Below are 20,797 nucleotides of genomic sequence, written 5' to 3'. Positions count from 1 at the left end.
TCAATCAGAATAATTGTAGTCGCTTGATCTTTCACTCAAGATTTTTCTCTCTTCTCCACAGAAATGATGGAATTAAACAGCGTTGTCACTTTTGTTGGAATTGCAAACAGCTCTGGTTACCAGACATTCTTGTTGGACGAGGAGAAAGGCAGACTCTTTGTCGGGGCCAAGGATCATATATTTTCATTCAATCTGATCAACATAAACAAGGATGTTTTGAAGGTATGTGCCTGTGTATCGTGAAAATATATGATCAACAAACATCTTCCTAATCCTTCCTTTGCTGCCTGTCTTATAGAAAATGTGAAGTCCTTTCTGATAATCTTACCTTGCCTTAAATCCATAAATCTTGGATTCTGCCCCTGAGATATAGAGAAATAGTCACTTGCCTGTTCTTGCAATCTGGTACCAGTCTTGCCAATTTTCATTTCTCATGAAGACACATTGCTGGATATGCTTCCACATGCTGGGTTCTAGCTCTCTCAAATAGCTTTGATGTGTGAATGAGCTCTGAAAGCCATTTTGGGTCAACTATTCTACAATAGCAGCATCACAGCTGATTATATATGCATTGAATGAGGGTATTGGAAAACAGCAAAGAGCAGCAGGCCATGTTATATTAGGAGTAGGGGAATGGAGTAGTGAACATGGTAAATACCAGCGAGAGCAGTGAAAACAAAAGAGGTTGTCCGTTTTGAAAATAGATATTAAGAAGGTTTAAAATCTGATGTGAAAGATGTCATACAATCATAACAATTACAGAAGGATGGCATTCTACTCATGCCTGTTTCAGCTTCAGTTATTTACTTCACTCACAAACCCATGTCTTGACTTTGCAGACTTGCGTTATCTTCCTCAGATTTTTGATTTGGTAAAGTACAGCAATATGTGTTCAAACATTCCAACCTTGCGGCATTGTTCTCCTAATAAATGCATAGATTTCCTTGTTAACAATTTGACAAGTGATGGGAATAACCTTTTTCTGTTTGCCCTCTTAAAATTTTAATTTTTAAACCTCTACTAAATCTCCATTTCAACCTCTCTGCTCCAATTTGGAAGCTTTTAGATCTCATGTCTTTCCTTATTGCCATAATTTTAATTGTTATTATCTCTCAAACAGTTTCTGTATGTTCTTCTTGAATTGGGATAACCAGAACGGCACAAAAAGCTGTCCGTAAAAAGTTTGACAAATCCAACTTGGCCAATTACCACTCCATCAGTCTACTTTCCATCATCAGTAAAGTGATGGAAGATGTCATCAATAGTGCTATAAAGCAGCACTTGCTCAGCAATAACCTGCATAGTGGAGCCCAGTTTGGGTTCTGCCAGGGCCACTCAGCTTCTGATTTCATTACAATGTTGCTTCAAGCATGACGAAAAAATTTCCAGAGATGATATGAGAGTGACAGCCCTTGGTATCAAGGCAACACTTGACTGAGTGTAGCATTAAGTAACCCCAGCAAAACTGGAATCAGTGGATAGCAAGGGAGCAAACTATCTGCTGGTTACAGTTCCTCAGGGTAGTGTCCTAGTCCCAACCATCTTCAGCTGCTTCATCAATGACCTTCTCTCCATCATAAGGTCAGAAATGGGCAATGTTCGCTGATGATTACACAACGTTCAACACCATTTGCGACTCCTCAGATACTAAAGAACACCATATTCAAATGTTGCACAATCTAGGCAATATTCAGGCTTGGGCTGACAAGTGGCAAATACCATCACTGAATCCTCCACTATCAAGATTCCTGAGGCTACCATTGACCAGAACCTCAACTGGACCTGCCACCTAAACATGGCGGCTAAAAGGGCAGATCAGAGGCTAGGAATTACTGTGGTGAGTAATTGACCTCCTGACTCCCTAAGCCTGTCCATCATCTACAAGGCACTAGGCAGGAGTGTGATGGAATACTCCCCATGTGCTTGGATGAGTGCAGCCACAACAACACGCAAGAAGCTTGACACCTTTCAGGACAAAGTAGCCTGCTTAATTGGCACTGCATCCACAAATGTCCACTCCATCCACCACCAAATCTCAGTAGCAGCAGTGTGTACTATCTGCAAGATGCACTGCAGAAATTCACCAAAGAACCTTAGACAGCATCCTCCCAACCCTCAAGCACTTCCATCCAGAAGGATGAGGGCAACAGATATATGGGAGTTCTAACACCTGCAAGTTCCCCTCTAAGCCACTCACCATCCTGACTTGGAAATGTATTACCATTCTTTGTATCACTGTCGTTGGATCACAATCTGGAATTCTGTCTCTTAAAGCATTGTGGGTCAACCTAGAGCACATGGACAAGAGCAGTTCAAGAAAGCAGCTCATCACCACTGCATGCGGAATGAGTTGCCAAGAACATAAATCAGTACAGCACAGTACAGGCCCTTTGGCTCACAATGTTGTGTCAATCTTTTACCCTAATCCTAAGTTCTGTCTAAAATCCAGCCATACCTTATATTATCATCCATATGCCTATCTCATAGCTGTTTAAATGTCCCTAATGATGCTGACTCCATTATCCTTTCTGGCAATGCATTCCACGCCCCTACCACTCTTTGAGTAAAGAACCTACCTCTGACGTCTCCCTTATATCCAGCTCCACTCACTTTAAAACTATGCCCCTCATAGTGGCTACCTCCATCCTAGGAAAAAAGTCTCTGGCTCTCTATATCTATATCTCTGATCATTTTGTACACCTCGTTCAAGTTACCTCTCACACTTCGTTGTTCTAAAGAGAAAAGACCTAGCTCCCTCAACCTTTCGTCCTAAGACCTTCCCTCCATTCCAGGTAACTTCCTGATAAATCTCCTCTGCACCTTTTCCAATGCTTCCACATCTTTCCTGTAATGAGGCAGCTAGAACTGGACACAATACTCCAGATGTGGCCAAACCAGGCTTTTGTATAGCTGGAGCATAACCTCACGGCTCTTGAAAGCAAACACAATATACGCCTTCTTAAGGCCACTGGGCCAGGCTCAGTGCCAAAAACCTGTCTGCTATGGCCTTCCCCTGGCAGGTCCCCCCCAGCAACAGTATCCAAAACAGCATATTTATTATTGAGGGGAATGGCCACAGGGGATCCCTGCACTGTCAGCCTATTCCCTTTCCCTTTCCTGACAGTCACCCAGCTACCTTTTTCCTGTACCTTAGGTGTGACCACCGCCTTATAGCTCCTTATAAAATGGTAGATTCAGGTACAGTTACTACATTTAAAAGACATTTGGACAGGTACATGAATGGGCAAGATTTAGAGGGATTTAGGCCAAACGCAGGCAAGTCGGACTACTTTAGTTTGGGAAACTTGGTTGGCACAGATGAGTTAGATCAAAGGGTCTGTTTCCATGCTGTATGACTCTATGACACCACATTCTCAAGGGCAGCTAGGGATGGGCAATAAATGCCTGTCAGCCAGCCAGCGACACTGTCTTCCAAAAAGTAAGTAAAACAAAACACTCGTACAGCTGTGGAATAAGTGAGATTTTATACAAATTCAGATTTCTGCATGGGCTTTATATTGATATTCCTAATTTTTACTTGTGCTTTAACTTTTCGACTTAAACTGCCTCCCTAAATCTCTTACTTCCCAAATCTCTGTATCCCATATGCCTATGTTGATCCACAGTTACTATCTATTTGCCCAGCCAATTCAAATGTACATGTCCCCACTTGTTCCCCAACTCCATCCCCATCCCACAAACTCTGTCAAAGTCTATTTCCTGCCTTGAGCTGAAGTATTAGTCTAGGTTCTAGTCTCACTCTTGAGATTTGATTTTGAAAAGGACCAATGGTGAACCAGTCTAGGGTTTACAATCATAATGCTGTTTAATCAATTATGGGCATCTTAGTATATTTTAACGGATTTTCACTATGAACTTTGCTAGCCGTGTAATTCTGTGTAAAATCCGAGAATAGTAATCATTTATGTAACATTGGTGTAACAGAGTTAGCAGAATTCAACATATACCTGATCAAGTATTGAAACTAAGAAGACACAAGCCTGGCAAACTCTTGAGATTATAAAAATTCAGGAGCGAGTTTTGTTGTTAACTCAGTCAATAACAAAAATAAACAATCATTATTAAAAAGATAAAATCTGTTCTGAAATCTGTGAAATATGCATACGCACACACATTCACAAATCAGCAGATGGGAGTTTAATTTAGATAAATATGAAGTGTTACATTTTGTGTAAGCCCAGCCTTGGTTTGCCTTACCAATTAATGGTAAGGCCCTGGAGAGTGTTATTGAACAGAGGCACTTAGGGGTGCAGGTTCATAGTTTCTTGAAAGAACCACAGGTAGACAGGGTGGTGAAGAAGGTATTTGGCACTCATAGAACATAGGACATAGAAAAGTACAGCACAGTACAGGCCCTTCGGCCCACGATGTTGTGCCGTGGAATAATCCACTCTTGCCTTCATTTTGGTCAGAGTCTTGGGTGCAGGAGTTGGGACATCATGTTGCAGTTGTATGGAATATTGGTTAGGGTACTTTTGGAATACTGCATACGATTCTGGTTTCCTTGCTAAAGCAAGGTTGTTTTTAAACAGAAAAGGGTGGAAAAAAAAACATTTACAAGGATGTTAGCAGGACTGGAGGATTTGAGTTTTCAGGAGAGATTGGATATGCTGTTTCCCCTGGAACATAGGTGGTTGCGTGGTTATCTTCTCGAGGTTAATAAAATCATGAGGGGCTTCGTTGAGGTCTTTTTCCACGGGTGGGAGAGTTCAAAACTAAAGGTCATAGGTTTAAGGTGAGAAGGGAAAAAATTAAAAGAGACCTGAGGGGCAACTTTTACACACAGAGGGTGATGCATGTATGGTATGAGCTGCCAGACAATGTGGTGAAGGCTGGTACAATTACAGGATTTAAAAGACATTTGGACAGGTGCATAAATAGGAAGAATTTAGAGGCGTATGGGCCAAATGTAGGTAAATGGGACTAGTTAAGTTTGAGATACATGGTTGGCATGGATGTGTTGAACTGAAGGATCTGTTTTCATGCAGTTTGACTCTATTCAGGCAAATACACAAGATAGAGGGTGAGGTGAGGTGGAATTGACACAAAAACATTTACATTTCTTTGGTGAAGGAATTGCGCAGTTGAATGTTGACCTGGTGGTTCCCATGGGGGTTTTATGACTGAGCTATTTTGGTTGTTGTAAGGAGCACCTTTCTGTCAGAACTGATGACTTGGGAACAACTAGAGAGAGAAACAGAGATGTTAGATTTTGTGAGGGGTCCTTCCCCTTAGAAGTCATACCTAAATGGATATTAACCCTATCAGTTCGCCATAAACAACTGCAACTCCCAGTCGCAAACCATTTCCACTCCCCCTCCCTTTCTTTAGATGACGTGTCCATCATGGGCCTCTTGCAGTGCCACAATGATGCCACCTAAAGGTTGCAGGAACAGCAACTCATATTCCGCTTGGGAACCCTGCAGCCCAAAGGTATCAATGTGGACTTCACCAGCTTCAAAATCTCCCCTTCCCCCACTGCATCCCAAAAACAGCCTAGCTTATCCCCTACCCCCACTGCATCAGACAACCAGCCCAGCTCTTCCCCTCCCCCCACTGCATCCCAAAACCAGTCCAGCCTGTCTCTGCCTCCCTAACCTGTTCTTCCTCTCACCCATCCCTTCCTCCCATCCCAAGTCGCATCTCCATTTCCTACCTACTAACCTCATCCCACCTCCTTGACCTGTCCGGCTTCCCTGGACTGACCTATCCCCTCCCTACCTCCCCACCTATACTCTCCTCTCCACCTATCTTCTTTTCTCTCCATCTTCGGTCCGCCTCCCCCTCTCTGCCTATTTATTCCAGAACCCTCACCCCATTCCCCTCTCTGATGAAGGGCCTAAGCCCGAAACGTCAGCTTTTGTGCTCCTGAGATGCTGCTTGGCCTGCTGTGTTCATCCAGCTCCACACTTTATTATCTTGGATCCTCCAGCATCTGCAGTTCCCATTATCCCTAAATGGATATTGCTGTTTTATTTATATAGTGTAAAACAACCTAAGCTTATAGTCCTACTTTCTCACAGGAGGGGAGTTTCCATAATCAGAATATTGATCTTCGGCCAGAGTGCAGACAATCCGGTTTTAACTCAGAATTTTGATAGTCCATTGTTGGAGTTCCCCGTTATCCTTTGTTTTAGAAAAAGGAGACTCTCAACTCTTCAATTCCCATAATGGATTTGGATTTAAAACTTTGTCCTCACAATACCTATTATTAACAAACCTCATCCCCAAGAGACATTTTGAAGCCCATTGGAAAACTGTGCATTTCAAGTGAATAATTTTCATGTTTAGATAATTAACTTTTGGGAACCTTTTTTTTCGGGTTCTCATGGCCAGTTCTGACCATGTTACTTATGGTTAGTATTGTTAGTATTGACCTTCCTCCTGTTGAGTTTGGCGGCTTTCAGAACAGGGGACTTTAGTAGCTACTTTGTAAAATCCCAGCTAATTTCTTATTTGTTTATTTCTCAAAAAGAATGTCCAAGGTTTTTAGGTTTTGTTATAAATTTAAATATTAATAGCCTGTATTTTAAATCATTTTGGCATTAGCAATTGCAATATTTTACCAGGTGACCACTCTTGTCCTTCACAATATTTGCTACCTTTACCAGTTTGTGATACTGGGTAAGGGTTGTTCAAGGTAATGCTTCATCACTGGTCCTCCTTTGCCTATCGCTGTGTCTTGGGCTGATGTTGTGAATGGTGGTAGAGGATAAAAAGCTGTAGAGTAGCTCCAGAAATGATACTGCTTGGCCTGTCTACATTTTCTTAAAGTGATACTTATTCTGAGAGTTATGAACCTACTTGCTTGATGTTATTTTAAAACTACTTCTGGGTTTTCTGGATTTCCTGTCTTCACAGTGGCGGTCCTTGCAGTATTTGTCACTTCTGCCAGTGTCTGGTGCTATATGAGGGTTATTTTAAGTTCTTCACTGCCACCAATTCTCCTTGTCTTTGCTGTACCTTAGGACCATCTAATGATTTCTGATAGTGGATATATCACTATGGTGTTTATACAGAGGAAGTACTGCGTTTAGATAACAAGAAGGTTGATGCATGACAGCAATAGAAACAATTATATTGGTTAGGCAGAATCACTGGCACATCTAGGAGCTGGTGTAGGTACATCTGCTGCTGGAACAGAGCTCCGTCTCCCCAGACTGTGTGACATCAATAGAAACATTGGATGGTTAGCGCTGCTGCCACACAGCACCAGTGACCCGGGTTCAATTCTACCTGTGGCTGACTGTGCAGAGTTTGCACATTCTCCCCGTCTCTCCCTGGGTTTCCCCCAGGGTCTGCAGTTTCCACCCACAGTCCAAAGATGTGCAGGCTTTGTGAATTAGGCATGCTAAATTGTCCATAGTGCTCAAAGATGTGTAGATTAGGTTTACCATGGGAAATGCAGGGTTACAGGGAAAGGGTAGGGGGATGGGATTGGGCGGGATGCTCTTCAGAGCGTTGGTGTGGACTTATCAGGCTGAACAGCCTGTTTCCACACTGCAGGAATTTTATGATTCTATGAACATAACATGAACATTAACTCTTCCAGAACCATTATCTCATGTAACAGTAACTATACTGATTGCTTAAAATTAAAGCAAAGTACAATCAATGCTGACAGCTGAAATTAAAATAGAAAATTCCGGAGAAATGCAGCCAATCTAGCTAGTTCTATGGAGAGGGAAATGGATCTAGCATTTCAAATCTCGCGTATCTTCTTCAAAATTTGCCATATTGCATGTGAAACATCAATTGTGTTTCTCTCTCCATGGATGTTGTTTGACCTGCTGAGTTTCTCCAATACTTTCTGGTTTTATATTTAACCACTGCCTAGGAAATATATTTACGCATTCTTTAATTATCTTATTTTTCCAGGTAGCTGGGTGGCACAGACTGGGCCAGTATTTATTGCCTGTCCCTAGTTACCCCATAAGAAAGGTGGTGGTGAGCTGTCTTCTTGAACCGCTGCAGCCCGTGTGCTGTTGGTATAACCCATGATGCTCTTAGAGAGGGAATTCTAAGGTTTTGGCCCAGTGACACTGAAGGAACAGTGATGTATTTCCAAGTCTGATTAGTGAGTGACTTGGAAGGGATCTTATAGGAGTCGTGTTTCCACTATCAGCTGCCATTGTCCTTCTGGATGAGAATGGTCATGGATTTGCTGTTTCTTATTGCTTACATTTATGAAATAATTTATTTAGCTTTGTAGCATCATGTGTTCATACAGAGTGCTCCTGCAGTATGTATATTGACACAGAGATTGCATGTTCCATGATAATCAGTTTCGGTGATTTTCAGTGATGGTTATTTATATGATTCCCAGGCTACAAATTGAGTTTTATAACATTTTAAAGGGTGTTAAACATGTTGAATTACAACTACTCATTAATAACATTCAAGCACTTAATATGTTTGAACTAAATTCCTTTTTTGCTTGCTGAATGAAGGGATTCATCAGTTTGAAACCAAGTGAAAATAAACAATTTAAACAGAAAATTAATAATTTCCAAACTGTAAAGTGTGCTTAAACACTTCATGAACTAGATTATTGTTACTTCAGAGGTCTGCCTAATATAAATGTGACTGATTTCTGTGAGTAGTTAGATGTGACGTAATCCTATTAAATTGATAGCATTTCATTAATTCCTTCTGCACAGTGTCTCATATGTTCCTTTACAATTACTCTCGGAGTAATTTATTCCTCAAATATAGAGTGACTTTTAGCATATAGAAGAGAAAGGATACCCATGTAACTGCCTGCAGGGTTCCTGGGGCATTATTAATAAGAGTCTAGAATAATTTATTTTATTCTGCTGCAGGTCAGTAGTTCTACAGATTTTTTTTTAACTGCCAAATTGAGAGAAAGGAAAAATGGTGGCACATTTGTTCATATAATGATGTTATTGCAATGTCTTTCGTCAATGACCATCATGTTAGCCTTGTCTCTCACTCACTGTTCAGTTTTATAAGACTGTCTTAGTGTGATTCCTTGCAGTTGTTCGAATTCAGTTTGAACCTCTTCATTGATTGCTTCTTTCCTGCTGCCATGCAGGTATCTCCAGAGTTGGTGAGGTTTGGACCTTGAAGTCCTCCTCTATCTTACATGTTGTCCTTTGGCAGTGTCATCTCATGACCCAGAGTCAATTTTCACAGACCTGCTGATAATGTAGTTTCACTGATTCTCTCAATCCATCACAAAGTTATGTTTTATCAGGCTGCCTGTTAAGTCATGGAGGAGCTGAGGTGATTTAACTCTGCGAAGCATGAAGCAACTCTCTCTGCCACTGCTTCAAATTGTGCAGACTCCATTCTATTCCTTGTAAATTCTGATGTTTTGAGGTTCCTATGCAAAGTGATCTTTTATCTGATTTTGATTGAGCAAAGGCATCCCATGTAAGCCTCCTTTACTGAAGATTAGTCTTACGCATGTTGCTGGAATTGATTAGAAAGTGCTTCAATTAATGTTTAGCTGTGCTTTACCCAACTTGGAAATGCTTCAGGTTGACCTTGTGTGCAAGAATCAAAAGCAGAATTTCATTCTGTGCCATTTTGATAAGAAAGCAATAAAGTAAAAAGAGTTACATGTTAGTGTGCTGTAAATTTAATGCCGATTATTTTCATTGCTGTACACAATAGAACCCTGTGGAAACCTGCTTTAGTTTAGATAATATGACAGCAGAACTGGATGAAAATGCGACAACATCAATTGGGAGCTGCTTATTTTTTTGCCAGCCAGGATCTGCCTCTGTCACAGTCAGATGATAATGATATCGGACCTGGTGATCACTGTCACTTCTTGTGGCCAAAATGGGGCAACATTGCAGTTGGCCCCAGTAAATAGCAGCAACCACCTAGACACCATGGAGAGTATGAATAAATGGGACCTGTTCAGATTGGTTAGCTGAAACTAGTGGGGTACCACAAGGATCAGGACTTAGGCCTCAAATATTTCCAGTCTGTGTTTGGTTCTTATGTGAGAGGATTGAGTACAGTCTATCCAGGTTTGTTCCAAAGATGACGCAGAGTGAAATGTGAGGATACAGTATCAGGAGGGTTTACAGAGGCTGCTAAAAAGGTTTAGAAATTGAAATGAATGAGCAAGAACATGAAAGATGGATTGTAATGTGATTAAATAAGAAGTTATCTACTTTGCTGGCAAGAATAGAAAAAGCAGACTAATTTTCAAATCCTGACAGACCGAGATGGTACAGCAAGAATTTGAGAAGCAAATGGCATTTTAGCTTTTTTTACAAGGGGTTTGGAGATTAAGAGTTTAAAAAAATGGATGACAATAGTCTGAGATGAGATCCTGCCTGAAGGATTGTATTACACTGCTGGCTTCCTTTTCAAAAGAAGGAAACAGTTTCCTGAGAGAGAGAGAGAGAGAGAGAGAGAGAGAGTCTGATGTAAGTTTGTGAGACTTTATTCTCGATGAGGATTATCCTCTGACGAGAGATGGAGTATTAATGGATCCATGCTCCCTTGAGTTGGGAAGAATGAGATGTAATCCATTGAAATACAGAAGATTCTTAAGGGGTTTGAGATTGTAGATGCTGGGAGGATGTTTCTCCTTGGCTCGGGAGTCTACAACTGAAGGTCATAACTTCTGAATAATGAGCCAGTTATTTAGGACTGAGATGAGAATACATTTCTTCACTGAAGGTTAGTAAAATTCCAGAATTCTCTGTCTAAAGGGCTATAATTGTTCAACTGTGGAGTATATTCAAGACAGAAATCAGTAGATTTTTGGATATTGCCACAATGAAGACATGTGGAATGAGCTGCCAGAGAAAGTGGTGGGGGCTGGTATAACTACAACATTTAAAAGGCATCTGGATGGGGACATGGACAGGAAGGGTTCAGATGGATTTGGGCCAAATACTGTCAAATGAGGCTAGATTAATTTGGAATATCTGGTCAGCATGGACAAGTTGGGCTGAAGCATCTGTTTCTGTGCTGTACAGCTCTATAAAGCTCTTTAAAGGGATTGAGTAAGAAGTAAGAGGTCGGACATAATCTTGTTGAATAATGAAACAGTCTGAAAAGGTCAACTGGTTCATGACTGTTTCTATTTGGTATATTCCTTTCACAAGGTTAGATAAAGCTTCCTGTATTTGTGCTTAATAATAATGTTCAAAAAATAAGTTTTTACAAGCATCCAACAGACTTTTCTTTTATTGAATTGGCATATTTTGATTCCAGGAAATTCTTTAACAGAAACAAGCTGCAGCAGGTTGTTAAAGATCCTGAAATGAAACACATTGCTTCTGAGAGACAGTTCAGCCCAGACTGGCTCCAGTGTAAACTGAGAAAACACATCTCAGCTGGGCAGGTGGATTTGAGAGATATGCAATGATAGGAGAGTAATCCACAGCTTTGTGGTTGTAAAATGAGTGCTCGACTTAGAAAACTCGCAACACGTCATTTAGTCAGTAGAGACGTCTCAGGCTTCAAAGTAGAGTACAAGCCCTAATTTTCAGTGGCTTTAATTGATAACTGATGCTAAGAGTAAAGGTGGCTACATTTTTGAGGCAACATTTAAATATTTTACTCTGAGGTTTTGAGATAACAAGTGGCAGTAGAAAGAGATTTGTGAAAAACATTAGCTTCAACTGACCTTTGTTGAAATAATTTTCAACAGTACACGTGCTGAACATCCTTCTCTCTTTCTGGATCCCAAAGCCTTTTCATTTAATTTCTCATCGCCAATGTGTTCGTCTGTACTTGTTGCTGTCCAGCAGTTTTTCACAGCCATTCTTATTCGCTTCTGAAAGACAGCCAGTGAAACACAGTCAGTTGTGCGTGACCAGTCACACCTATAACACACACAGCAAACATTGCTGAGCTACCTGTTTGCAAGAACTTGAAATCTTAACAACTTCCACTGACAGCTCCTCTGTCTTTGTTGACCCTGACTGTGCCACCACTCCTACTCGGCAGATGCAGGAGAAACCAAACAGGTCCAGAAATTCTTCCAATTTAACACAGGCTTTTGAGCTTTCCATCTGCAGTTGTTCTAATTCTACAACTACCGTAGCAGCGATTGTCACTGTCCTTGTTCATTCAGAATGCAGATGACTGAGACATTGCACACCAATTATTATTTGTTTAGTGCCAAAAAAACATGCACACTTATCAAAACATTCCTGTTAGCTTCTAATCTTTGAATGGAGAGAGTAGGAACTGCGGACGCTGGAGAATCTGAGATAACAAGGTGTAGAACTGGATGAACACAGTGGGCCAAGCAGCATCAGAGCAGCAGGAAGGCTGACATTTCGGGCCTAGACCCTTCTTCAGAAATTTCAGATGTTTCTGAAGAAGGGTCTAGGCCCAAAACGTCAGCCTTCCTGCTGCTCTGATGCTGCTTGGCCTGCTGTATTCGTCCAGCTCCACAACTTGCTATCTCAATTTTTAAATAGTCAATTCTACAAAACTTCACACAAAGAAAGGGTCCTCTTTCACCATTTCCACTCAATGGAACTGCTGGACTATGAACTTGCAATTGCTTTCTGTTAACTGAGGGATATCTGTGAGAATTTACACTCTATAATTGTATTTGAATACCGAAGAGAGAGCACGTGTTTGCAAACTTAAAATAGTCTACTCCTGTCTCATAGTCAAAAATCTTTCTGGAATTTGAGTGCAATTAATAGTTTTGTGATGCAAATTGTACTTGTTTAATAATTCCAATACTGTGTTCTCAAAAAAAAAGGATAGTTAGAGTAATGTAACACAATATTGAATCGTTTTTATACTCCTATACTGCTAACCGAAGCAAGTTCTAAGAATGTAGAATTTTCACATTCTTAACCTTTGGAGCTCAGTTTAAACAACCTCTTCTGGAAAGATTCCCCATTGTATGGAACTGAACTAGATTAGGTGGTTAATCTGCATCATATTGAGTGAAAGAAATAAAAGATTGTGATAAAAGTTTGGACGGATGTACAGATAGTTTGCTTAGGGAGTGTAAGTTTTCCTTTGATGCAATTGAACACTGTCATGTGAGAATGAATTTGGAGCATATTGCTGCAATGAGCTCTATCCTGGGTATAATCAAAGCTACGTTTTCAACTCTGAAAAAACAAAAAAAGAAAAAATGTTCCATTCCTTACTGACATGTCTTGATAAAGACAAACTTTGTGCAAATAGTCAAAATGGGTCTTGGCTCTTAGTGTCAATCAGCCCACACATGTATCTGTAAATTCCAAACTCAGTAGCAGGACAAGGAAAAAAATTGTACTTAACTATGTCTTAAAGGTACTTAACTGATCCCAATCGGCCACCCATTGGCATAGATGACTTTCCATTCCTGGCACACCAAGCAATTCAAAATAAACATCAAAGAATTATCTCTGTGGTCGCATATTGAATTTGTCTGTCAAACTGTCTTGTAATTCATATAAAGGGATGTTGCTGATTTGAAAAAAATTATATACATATTTCATTTTGTTTAAAATAAACTTAACAATGCTGAAGTCCTGGTACTTGGATTTCTAGTTTAAAGATTAAGTTAACAGAGCTGTGAGTTTATCATAGAAATATTTGTGTTACAGATACATAACAATTTCCTCCATCTGGCATCTAAACAAAAACAGTTATGTTTTAATAATGGTAGTGAAAAGAAGATTTTAAATTGAGCAATATATGTAGTTATATTAATTCCACTGTGTTTATTCTCTTCCCCTCAAGAAATGCTAATGGACTAACCTGTTTGTCTGCACTGTTATTTAATATGTTATAAATATTTCTTCTAGTGTCAGTATAAAAAGTTATTTAAACAAACTGGTACATTAGTTGCACTGAAAGCATCTTGGGAATTATTGAGTTTTTCACAAGCAATTGCTATTCATCTTTCAAAGCATTATGTCGAAAATTATGGAAAGTGGTCATAAATTAAAGTTAATAAAAGTCTGTTGTGGGATGTTATATATCTGAGCTATTTGTGCAGTTATAAGTTGTATGATTTTAATGTTAAAAACATAAACTTCATATTTGTTTACTGAATGAGGTAACTACAAAAATAGTGCTTCAAAATCAAGTTCTCCAGTAATTAAAGTTTTCTTAATAAACACTTACCATAGTTTACAGATGTCACGATGTGAAGTGTAACGCATTAACAATTTAAAAAGTGCAATCAATTTGTTCTGGGATTTATTCTTTGCACTTCTGAATTGCAGGATTTCAATTAGCACAAGAGCCCCTCATGGTTTATTCACCTCCATTTGTGCTGTTAATTACATGTTTATAAGATGAAGAAAAGGATAAGTAAATGGCCAAAGTTCCATCTATAGGAAAGTTTTACAAAATAACAGATTATTTCCTTTCCCTAAGCATCAAATATTCTAATGTAACAGAATTATCAACCATACACTTCCCATCTTCAGCTTGTCTTCACTTAACTACAAGAAGAATTTGCAGTCATTTATGGAAAACAAGCTTGTCTCTGTTTTAATCTGCTTAGCACATGTTTATTTACTAAGAAAGGAGTCTGATCCAAACATGTTACATATTTGTAAGTTGAATATACAATGTAAACATTCCTATGTTATATATCTTTGCGTATACTCCCCTCACCCCATTTTGTGAATCCCCAAAGCACCACTAGAAAAATAACCTTGCTTCAATTAATTTCTGTTCGTTTGGAAGAAGTTAATGATGGTCAAATGTTTTTAAGCCCAGAACCTTAGTCGTAGGCGCTGTAAAGGAATATGGGCTGTACGTTAGAACCAAATCTACCCAATCAGCATTAACAGTTAATTTAGATCCTATTTCACAATTAAAATTGAATTGTGCATTTTAGTAGATGGATGTTTTACATTTTTAAGTTTCACTTTGATAGTTATCTGAGTATCGAGAAAACTGGTAAGGATTCAGAGGAACAGTGCAATTGCTGGACCAGAAATGACCTAAAGACATTTGAACTAAATTAGAAAGAGTCAATATTATGCTTAAAACCAATTTTTATTTCTTGGCTGATATTTCAGATTGTGTGGCCTCCAACACCCACCAGAAGAGATGAATGCAAATGGGCAGGAAAGGATCTTGTGGTAAGAATAACATTCTGCTAATATTCTAGTTTTATTATTTTGTGTATTGTGTTACACTGATATTGTCGTTTAACAACAGGGCAAGCACGTTGTCAGTATTAGTGAAACAGTATGTCGGGATAAACTGAGTTAACAAGGTGTAGAGATGAATGAACACAGCAGGCCAAGCAGTGTCTTAAGAGCACAAAAGCTGACGGTCCCCGGTCCCCAACACCTCATTTTCACCATGGACGTCCAGTCCCTATACAGCTGCATTCCCCAAGCAGATGGTCTAAAGGCCCTCCGCTTCTTCCTATCCTGACTGGCTCAACCAGTCCCCCTCCAATGATACCCTCATCTGCCTAGCTGACCTCGTCCTCACCCTCAACAACTTCTCTTTCGATTCCTCCCACTTCCTACAGACAAAGGGGGTGGCTATGGGTACCTGCATGGGCCCAAGCTCTGCCTGCCTCTTTGTAGATTATGTGGAACAGTCCCTCTTCCGCACCTACCCTGGCCCTAAACCCCACCTCTTCCTCCGTTACATTGATGACTGTATCGTCGCCACCTCATGGTCCCAAGAGGAGCTCGAACAGTTCATCCACTTCACCAACACCTTCCATCCCAACCTCAAGTTCACCTGGACCATCTCCAACACATCCCTCACCTTCCTGGACCTCTCTGTCTCCATGTCAGGCAACCAACTGGAAACCGAAGTCCATTTCAAGCCCACCGACTCCCTGAGCTACCTAGAATACACCTCCACCCACCCACCTTCCTGCAAAAATTCCATCCCCTATTCCCAATTCCTTCGCCTCCGCCACATCTGCTCCCAGGATGAGGCATTCCATTCCTGTACATCCCAGATGTCCTCATTCTTCAAGGACTGCAACTTCCCCCACAGTGGTCAAGAACACCCTCGACCATGTCCCCTGCATTTCCCGCAACTCATCCCTCACACTCCGTCCCCACAATTACTGCCCAAAAAAGAATCCCTCTAGTCCTCACATACCACCCCACCAACCTCCGGATACAACGTATCATCCTCTGACACTTCTGCCATCTACAATTCGACCCCACACTAAAGACATTTCTCCATCCCCACCCTTGTTTGCCTTTCGGAGAGACCACTCTCTCCGCGATTCCCTTGTCCGCTCCGCACTCCCCTCCAACCCCAACAAATCCGGCACCTTCCCCTGCAACCGCAGGAAGTGCTACACTTGCCCCCACACCTCCTCCCTCATCCCCATCCCAGGCCCCAAGATGACTTTCCACATCAAGCAGATGTTCACCTGCACATCTGTCAATGTGGTACACTGTATCCATTGTACTCGTTGTGCCTTCCCTACATTGGGGAAACCAAGCGGAGGCTTGGGGACCGCTTTGCAGAGCACCTACGCTCGGTTCGCAATAAACAACTGCACCTCCCAGTTGCAAACCATTTTAACTCTCCCTCCCATCCCTTAGACGACATGTCCATCCTGGGCCTCCTGCAGTGCCTAACGATGCCACCCATAGGTTGCAGGAACAGCAACTCATATTCTGCTTGGTATCAATGTGGGTTTCACAAACTTCAAAATCTCCCCTACCCCCACTGCATCCCAAAACCAGCTCAGCTCGCCCCAGCCTCCCTAACCTGTTCTTCGTCTCACCTATCCCCTCCTCCCACCTCAAGCCGCACCTCCATTTCCTACCCACTAACCTCAATCTGCCCGCTTGACCTGTCCATTCTCCCCGGACTGACCTATCCCCTCCCTACCTCCCCACCCATACTCTCCTCTCCACCTATCTTCTCCTCTATCCATCTTCGGTCTGCCTCCCCCTCTCTCCCTATTTATTTCAGAATCCTCTCCCCATCCCCCATTTCTGATGAAGGGTCTAGGCTCGAAATGTCAGCTTTCCTGCTCCTCTGATGCTGCTTGGCCTGCTGTGTTCATCCAACACTACACCCTTGTTGTCTCGGATTCTCCAGCATCTGCAGTTCCTATTATGTCTGGAAAAACTGCTCACTTTGATGTTGAAGAATTGGATCATGAATTATTTTATTCAGAATACATAGTGAAACTGGACGGTGCAGAATGACAGGTTGAGATTTTGTGATTACAATACACCTTTGAAGGAATGTTTAACCAGTAGCAAGAGGAAGATGTTGATAAATTATTTCCCACTCATAAACATTTTCCTTGCATTAGCATCATGTGTCAACACTAACCTAAATTGTCAGGAACTCCCTCACTCTCTGTAAAGTTTCTTACTAGACCATTGTAAAATTCAACTGAATAGAGAGCAGATAACGCTCTTTTTCTAGCAAGTAAAAATGGTCGACATTGTACAACAAACTCTTCTTCAGTTCAAAGTTGAAATTATCCTCACTTCCAGCAGTAAAATGAGGCAAGGAATTAAATTTTAATATTAATAACATGGCAATGAAGATCTCACACAGTAATAGTATAGCCCCATTTTTGATGAATCAGTAACTGTTACCCAGCTCTTTATGCATTTTTAAAGGATCCGTTTACAATTTTACAACACAAAGCACAGGGACGAGGTTTTCCCCATAAAGACTGCACTGAGTCTTTGCCAACCTGTTCCTCCCAATCATCATTATAAATATATTTGAAGGTGAGGAATTACTCACCTCTTGTCCTAATTGCTACAACTTGCTCCATTAGCAATGGAGATGGTTTTAAATTTCAACCTGTAAGATAGGGTCCAAATTTTATATGAAACTAAACAGCTTTTGTTGATGCCTTGGGGAAAACAAATACAAGTTTCTGCCTGCAAGTAAATTATTTCAATATCTTGTTTCACCGTCTTTTAATTAATTGTGTTCTGGCCTGCAGTACAAGCAAGTACTTCGGTTGAAGTACTGAGATAGTTTTCTTGGAAATATTTTGAAACAAACACTGATTCTCGTTTGCATCAATTAAAGCAATGATTTCCCCAGAAAAATATCTTAAAATCGGTTTGTTGAAATCTAATAAACTAAAATGTATATTTGTAAACAGATATAAACTTGTAAAACAAATTACTTGTAAAGTATTTTATGAACAAAGCTCTGAGCATGAAATGTTCAGGGAGATCCAATGACAGAGCCTTGGCATGGAAACCTTGAATAAGAACATTTGTGCCAGGGTCTCAGCTGTAAGTGAAACACTGCCCACTTCCATGAAGCAAATATTTACAGATCTGTTCTGGGTAACTGGAGGAAGCTGGGTGATGTAGTCAAGTCTTTCGTGAAGGGGAATGTGCCTGTCCCAGTTCTTCCTCTCAGAAGCACACCTGTCAACTCATGCTGTTGATGACAGCAGTGGTGGAGCCAATACCTCAGATGGTTCAGTGCCTCTATGTTCAAGAGGAGGTCGCAAGCAGACATTCTGTCTCTCGGTCAGTATGTGTGTGTGCCATATGATACATGCCTGGCTATCAGTCACACTCACCACATGTCATAGCTGACTGTCTCAGTGCCACTTTGTGGATGTCAGGGGCCTTAGATAAAAACCATTAGGAGCTGTACTTATTTTTATACCTTTAATGTGCAGGTTCAACTATTTTGTCTTAGGCATTTTGAGGATCTCATCCAGGCAATTAGAGAAGTGGTCATTGAGATGTCCAAAAATAGAAAACAGGAACAGGGATCTGAGGACAGGGAAACTGCACCAAAACCAGCCATGTGTTTCACTGAGGCCAGAAGTATCAGAAATAGACAGTAATTACCTAATGCTCGGAAGGCCCAATGAGATTTTCAGTATTTCTTAATCACTGATGAATCAAGTTGGATATCAAGAAGGTTTTAGGTGTTCTCAAGTAAAATATTTGCGTATTGATCTCATGGGCAGCTGCCTGTCTTAGCTGTGGGAGTGATTGTTTTCTTTTGCCTTCTGGACAGGAGGCTGTGAATAATATGCAGTCAGTATTTACAGGCTATAAAAGATGCTCCTGCTGCATTTACAATAGATCAGTATATCTGCTTATTTATTCATCGATTCTGCTAGCAGCTTTATTTGTGATAACCGAAGGATGAGCTGCCACAGAAATAATAGCCCAGGATTTGACCACCGGACAGTCCTTCCAGAACCACAGGCTGGGCTGGTTCCTCAGGACCCTAGAGAATCCCAGACATAGCAGACTCCTTGGGAATTCCTGGGGAGATTGAAGATTCTGACGAGCAACTCCTTTGTGTCTGGAACCCTTTGAAAAAAGCTTTCAATGTTAGAGAATTCTGACTGTGCGGCCTCTGATAATAGATGCTGAGGAAAAGGTAAAACATTAAAAAAAACCTGACTCTGGCAATTAATCAGCTGACCCCAAATAGAGTCACACAGTCATATAAAAACTGAAACAGACCCTTCGGTGCAACCAATCCGTTCCAACGAGGATTCCCCAAACCCAAATAGCCCCGTTTTCCTGCATTTGACCCATGATTCTCTAAACCTTTCCTATTGATGCGCATGTTCAAATGCCTTTTCAAATTTGTAACTGTACCTGTATTTACCACTTGGTTTGCCAGTTCATTCCACACATGAACCATTCTTTGCATGAAAATGTTGTCCCTCGGGTCCCTTTTAAATATTTCCCCTCTCACCTTAAAAAGATGCCCTCTATCTTCACTCCCAGAGAAAAGAACTTTGCTATTCACCCCATCATGTCCCACAATAATGCCCATCCTCCCACTAAGTACACCTCCCCAAAAGCTCCTACACTGCACTTACCTCTGATAGTCAACTCTCCCCATCCTATTCCCCACATTCCCTGCTACCTGCCTAATGCCCTGTGAGCCAACAACAACGCATGCCTCAGAGCCTGACAACACCTTCGTCCACCAGCTCCGATGTCCACTGAGTGTTGTGGCTTCAGCATCCCACCATCCCTGACCTACCCTAAGCTCCATCACTAACCTGACATTCTCTTTACCTGACACTGTTTTTACCTGGCACCCAATTTACCTGATATTCTACCCACCTAGCATCTTCCTACCTGGCACCCTATGTAGATGGCAGTGTATCCAGCCAGGAGCATAGTTAGCTGCTACCTTACCCCAGCTGACACCCTAACCTGTAACTAACAGGCACTACCCCTCACTTTGCTTACATACATGCCCTTTGACAGGGGCTGTCCCAGTGTCAGAATGTGCTTCTGGATATTTAACTTCCAGAACATGGCACAGAGCCTGCTGCAAAAGAGGCGATGGGTTTTACTTTCCCTAATTATGCCCCTCTTTGGGAGATCTCTTTTCATTGTTGCAATGCTCTGCAAGTTGTTCTGAATGATCAGAATTCCTGGTTAGAAGTATGGAGCCCAGGACTAATGGGGAAAAATAGGATTTAGTGACAATTTTACTGTGAGTATCACTCCTCAGAGCACCCAAGGCAAATGTCTCACTCACTTTCAGGGCCTTTAATATTTGATTTAAAGAACATTAGTCATTGACATTTAGGGGAAGAAGATGTTATTTGTCAACATTGCATTGTTTCCATTTTTTCTGTCTAGTCCAGGACACTGTCTGATGTGAAATCGATGTTAAATGTAGTTTAATGTAGAACTGTGAACCTGCTGGCAGGTAGTTGTTGTCTAAATGTGAGTTTTCTGGAGAAAGCAGTGGTGAGACCATGACAGGACAAAATAAAACAAATAACAAAGAAAATTACAGCACAGGAACAGGCCCTTCGGCCCTCCAAGCCTGCGCCAATCCAGATCCTCTGTCTAAGCCTGTCAACTATTTTCTAAGGGTCTGTGTCCATTTGCTC

General features: G+C 41.1%; 1 protein-coding gene across 2 annotated transcripts in view; it reads left to right on the top strand.

Annotated features, from left to right (window-relative positions):
- Positions 1 to 20,797, top strand: part of LOC125463164 (semaphorin-3A) — a 409,874-nt gene that overhangs the window by 258,173 nt on the left and 130,904 nt on the right. For both annotated transcript variants that reach the window (XM_048554000.2, XM_048554001.2), the window contains exons 3-4: positions 62 to 222; positions 15,009 to 15,071. In XM_048554000.2, the coding sequence (XP_048409957.1) occupies positions 62 to 222; positions 15,009 to 15,071 (224 nt within the window). The remainder of the gene's footprint in view (positions 1 to 61; positions 223 to 15,008; positions 15,072 to 20,797) is intronic.

The sequence above is a fragment of the Stegostoma tigrinum genome, chromosome 25 (genome assembly GCF_030684315.1).
Source record: "Stegostoma tigrinum isolate sSteTig4 chromosome 25, sSteTig4.hap1, whole genome shotgun sequence".
Classification (NCBI taxonomy): domain Eukaryota; kingdom Metazoa; phylum Chordata; class Chondrichthyes; order Orectolobiformes; family Stegostomatidae; genus Stegostoma; species Stegostoma tigrinum.
The sequence above is the reverse complement of the archived record's forward strand: the minus strand, read 5'-3'. Positions and strand labels throughout refer to the sequence as shown.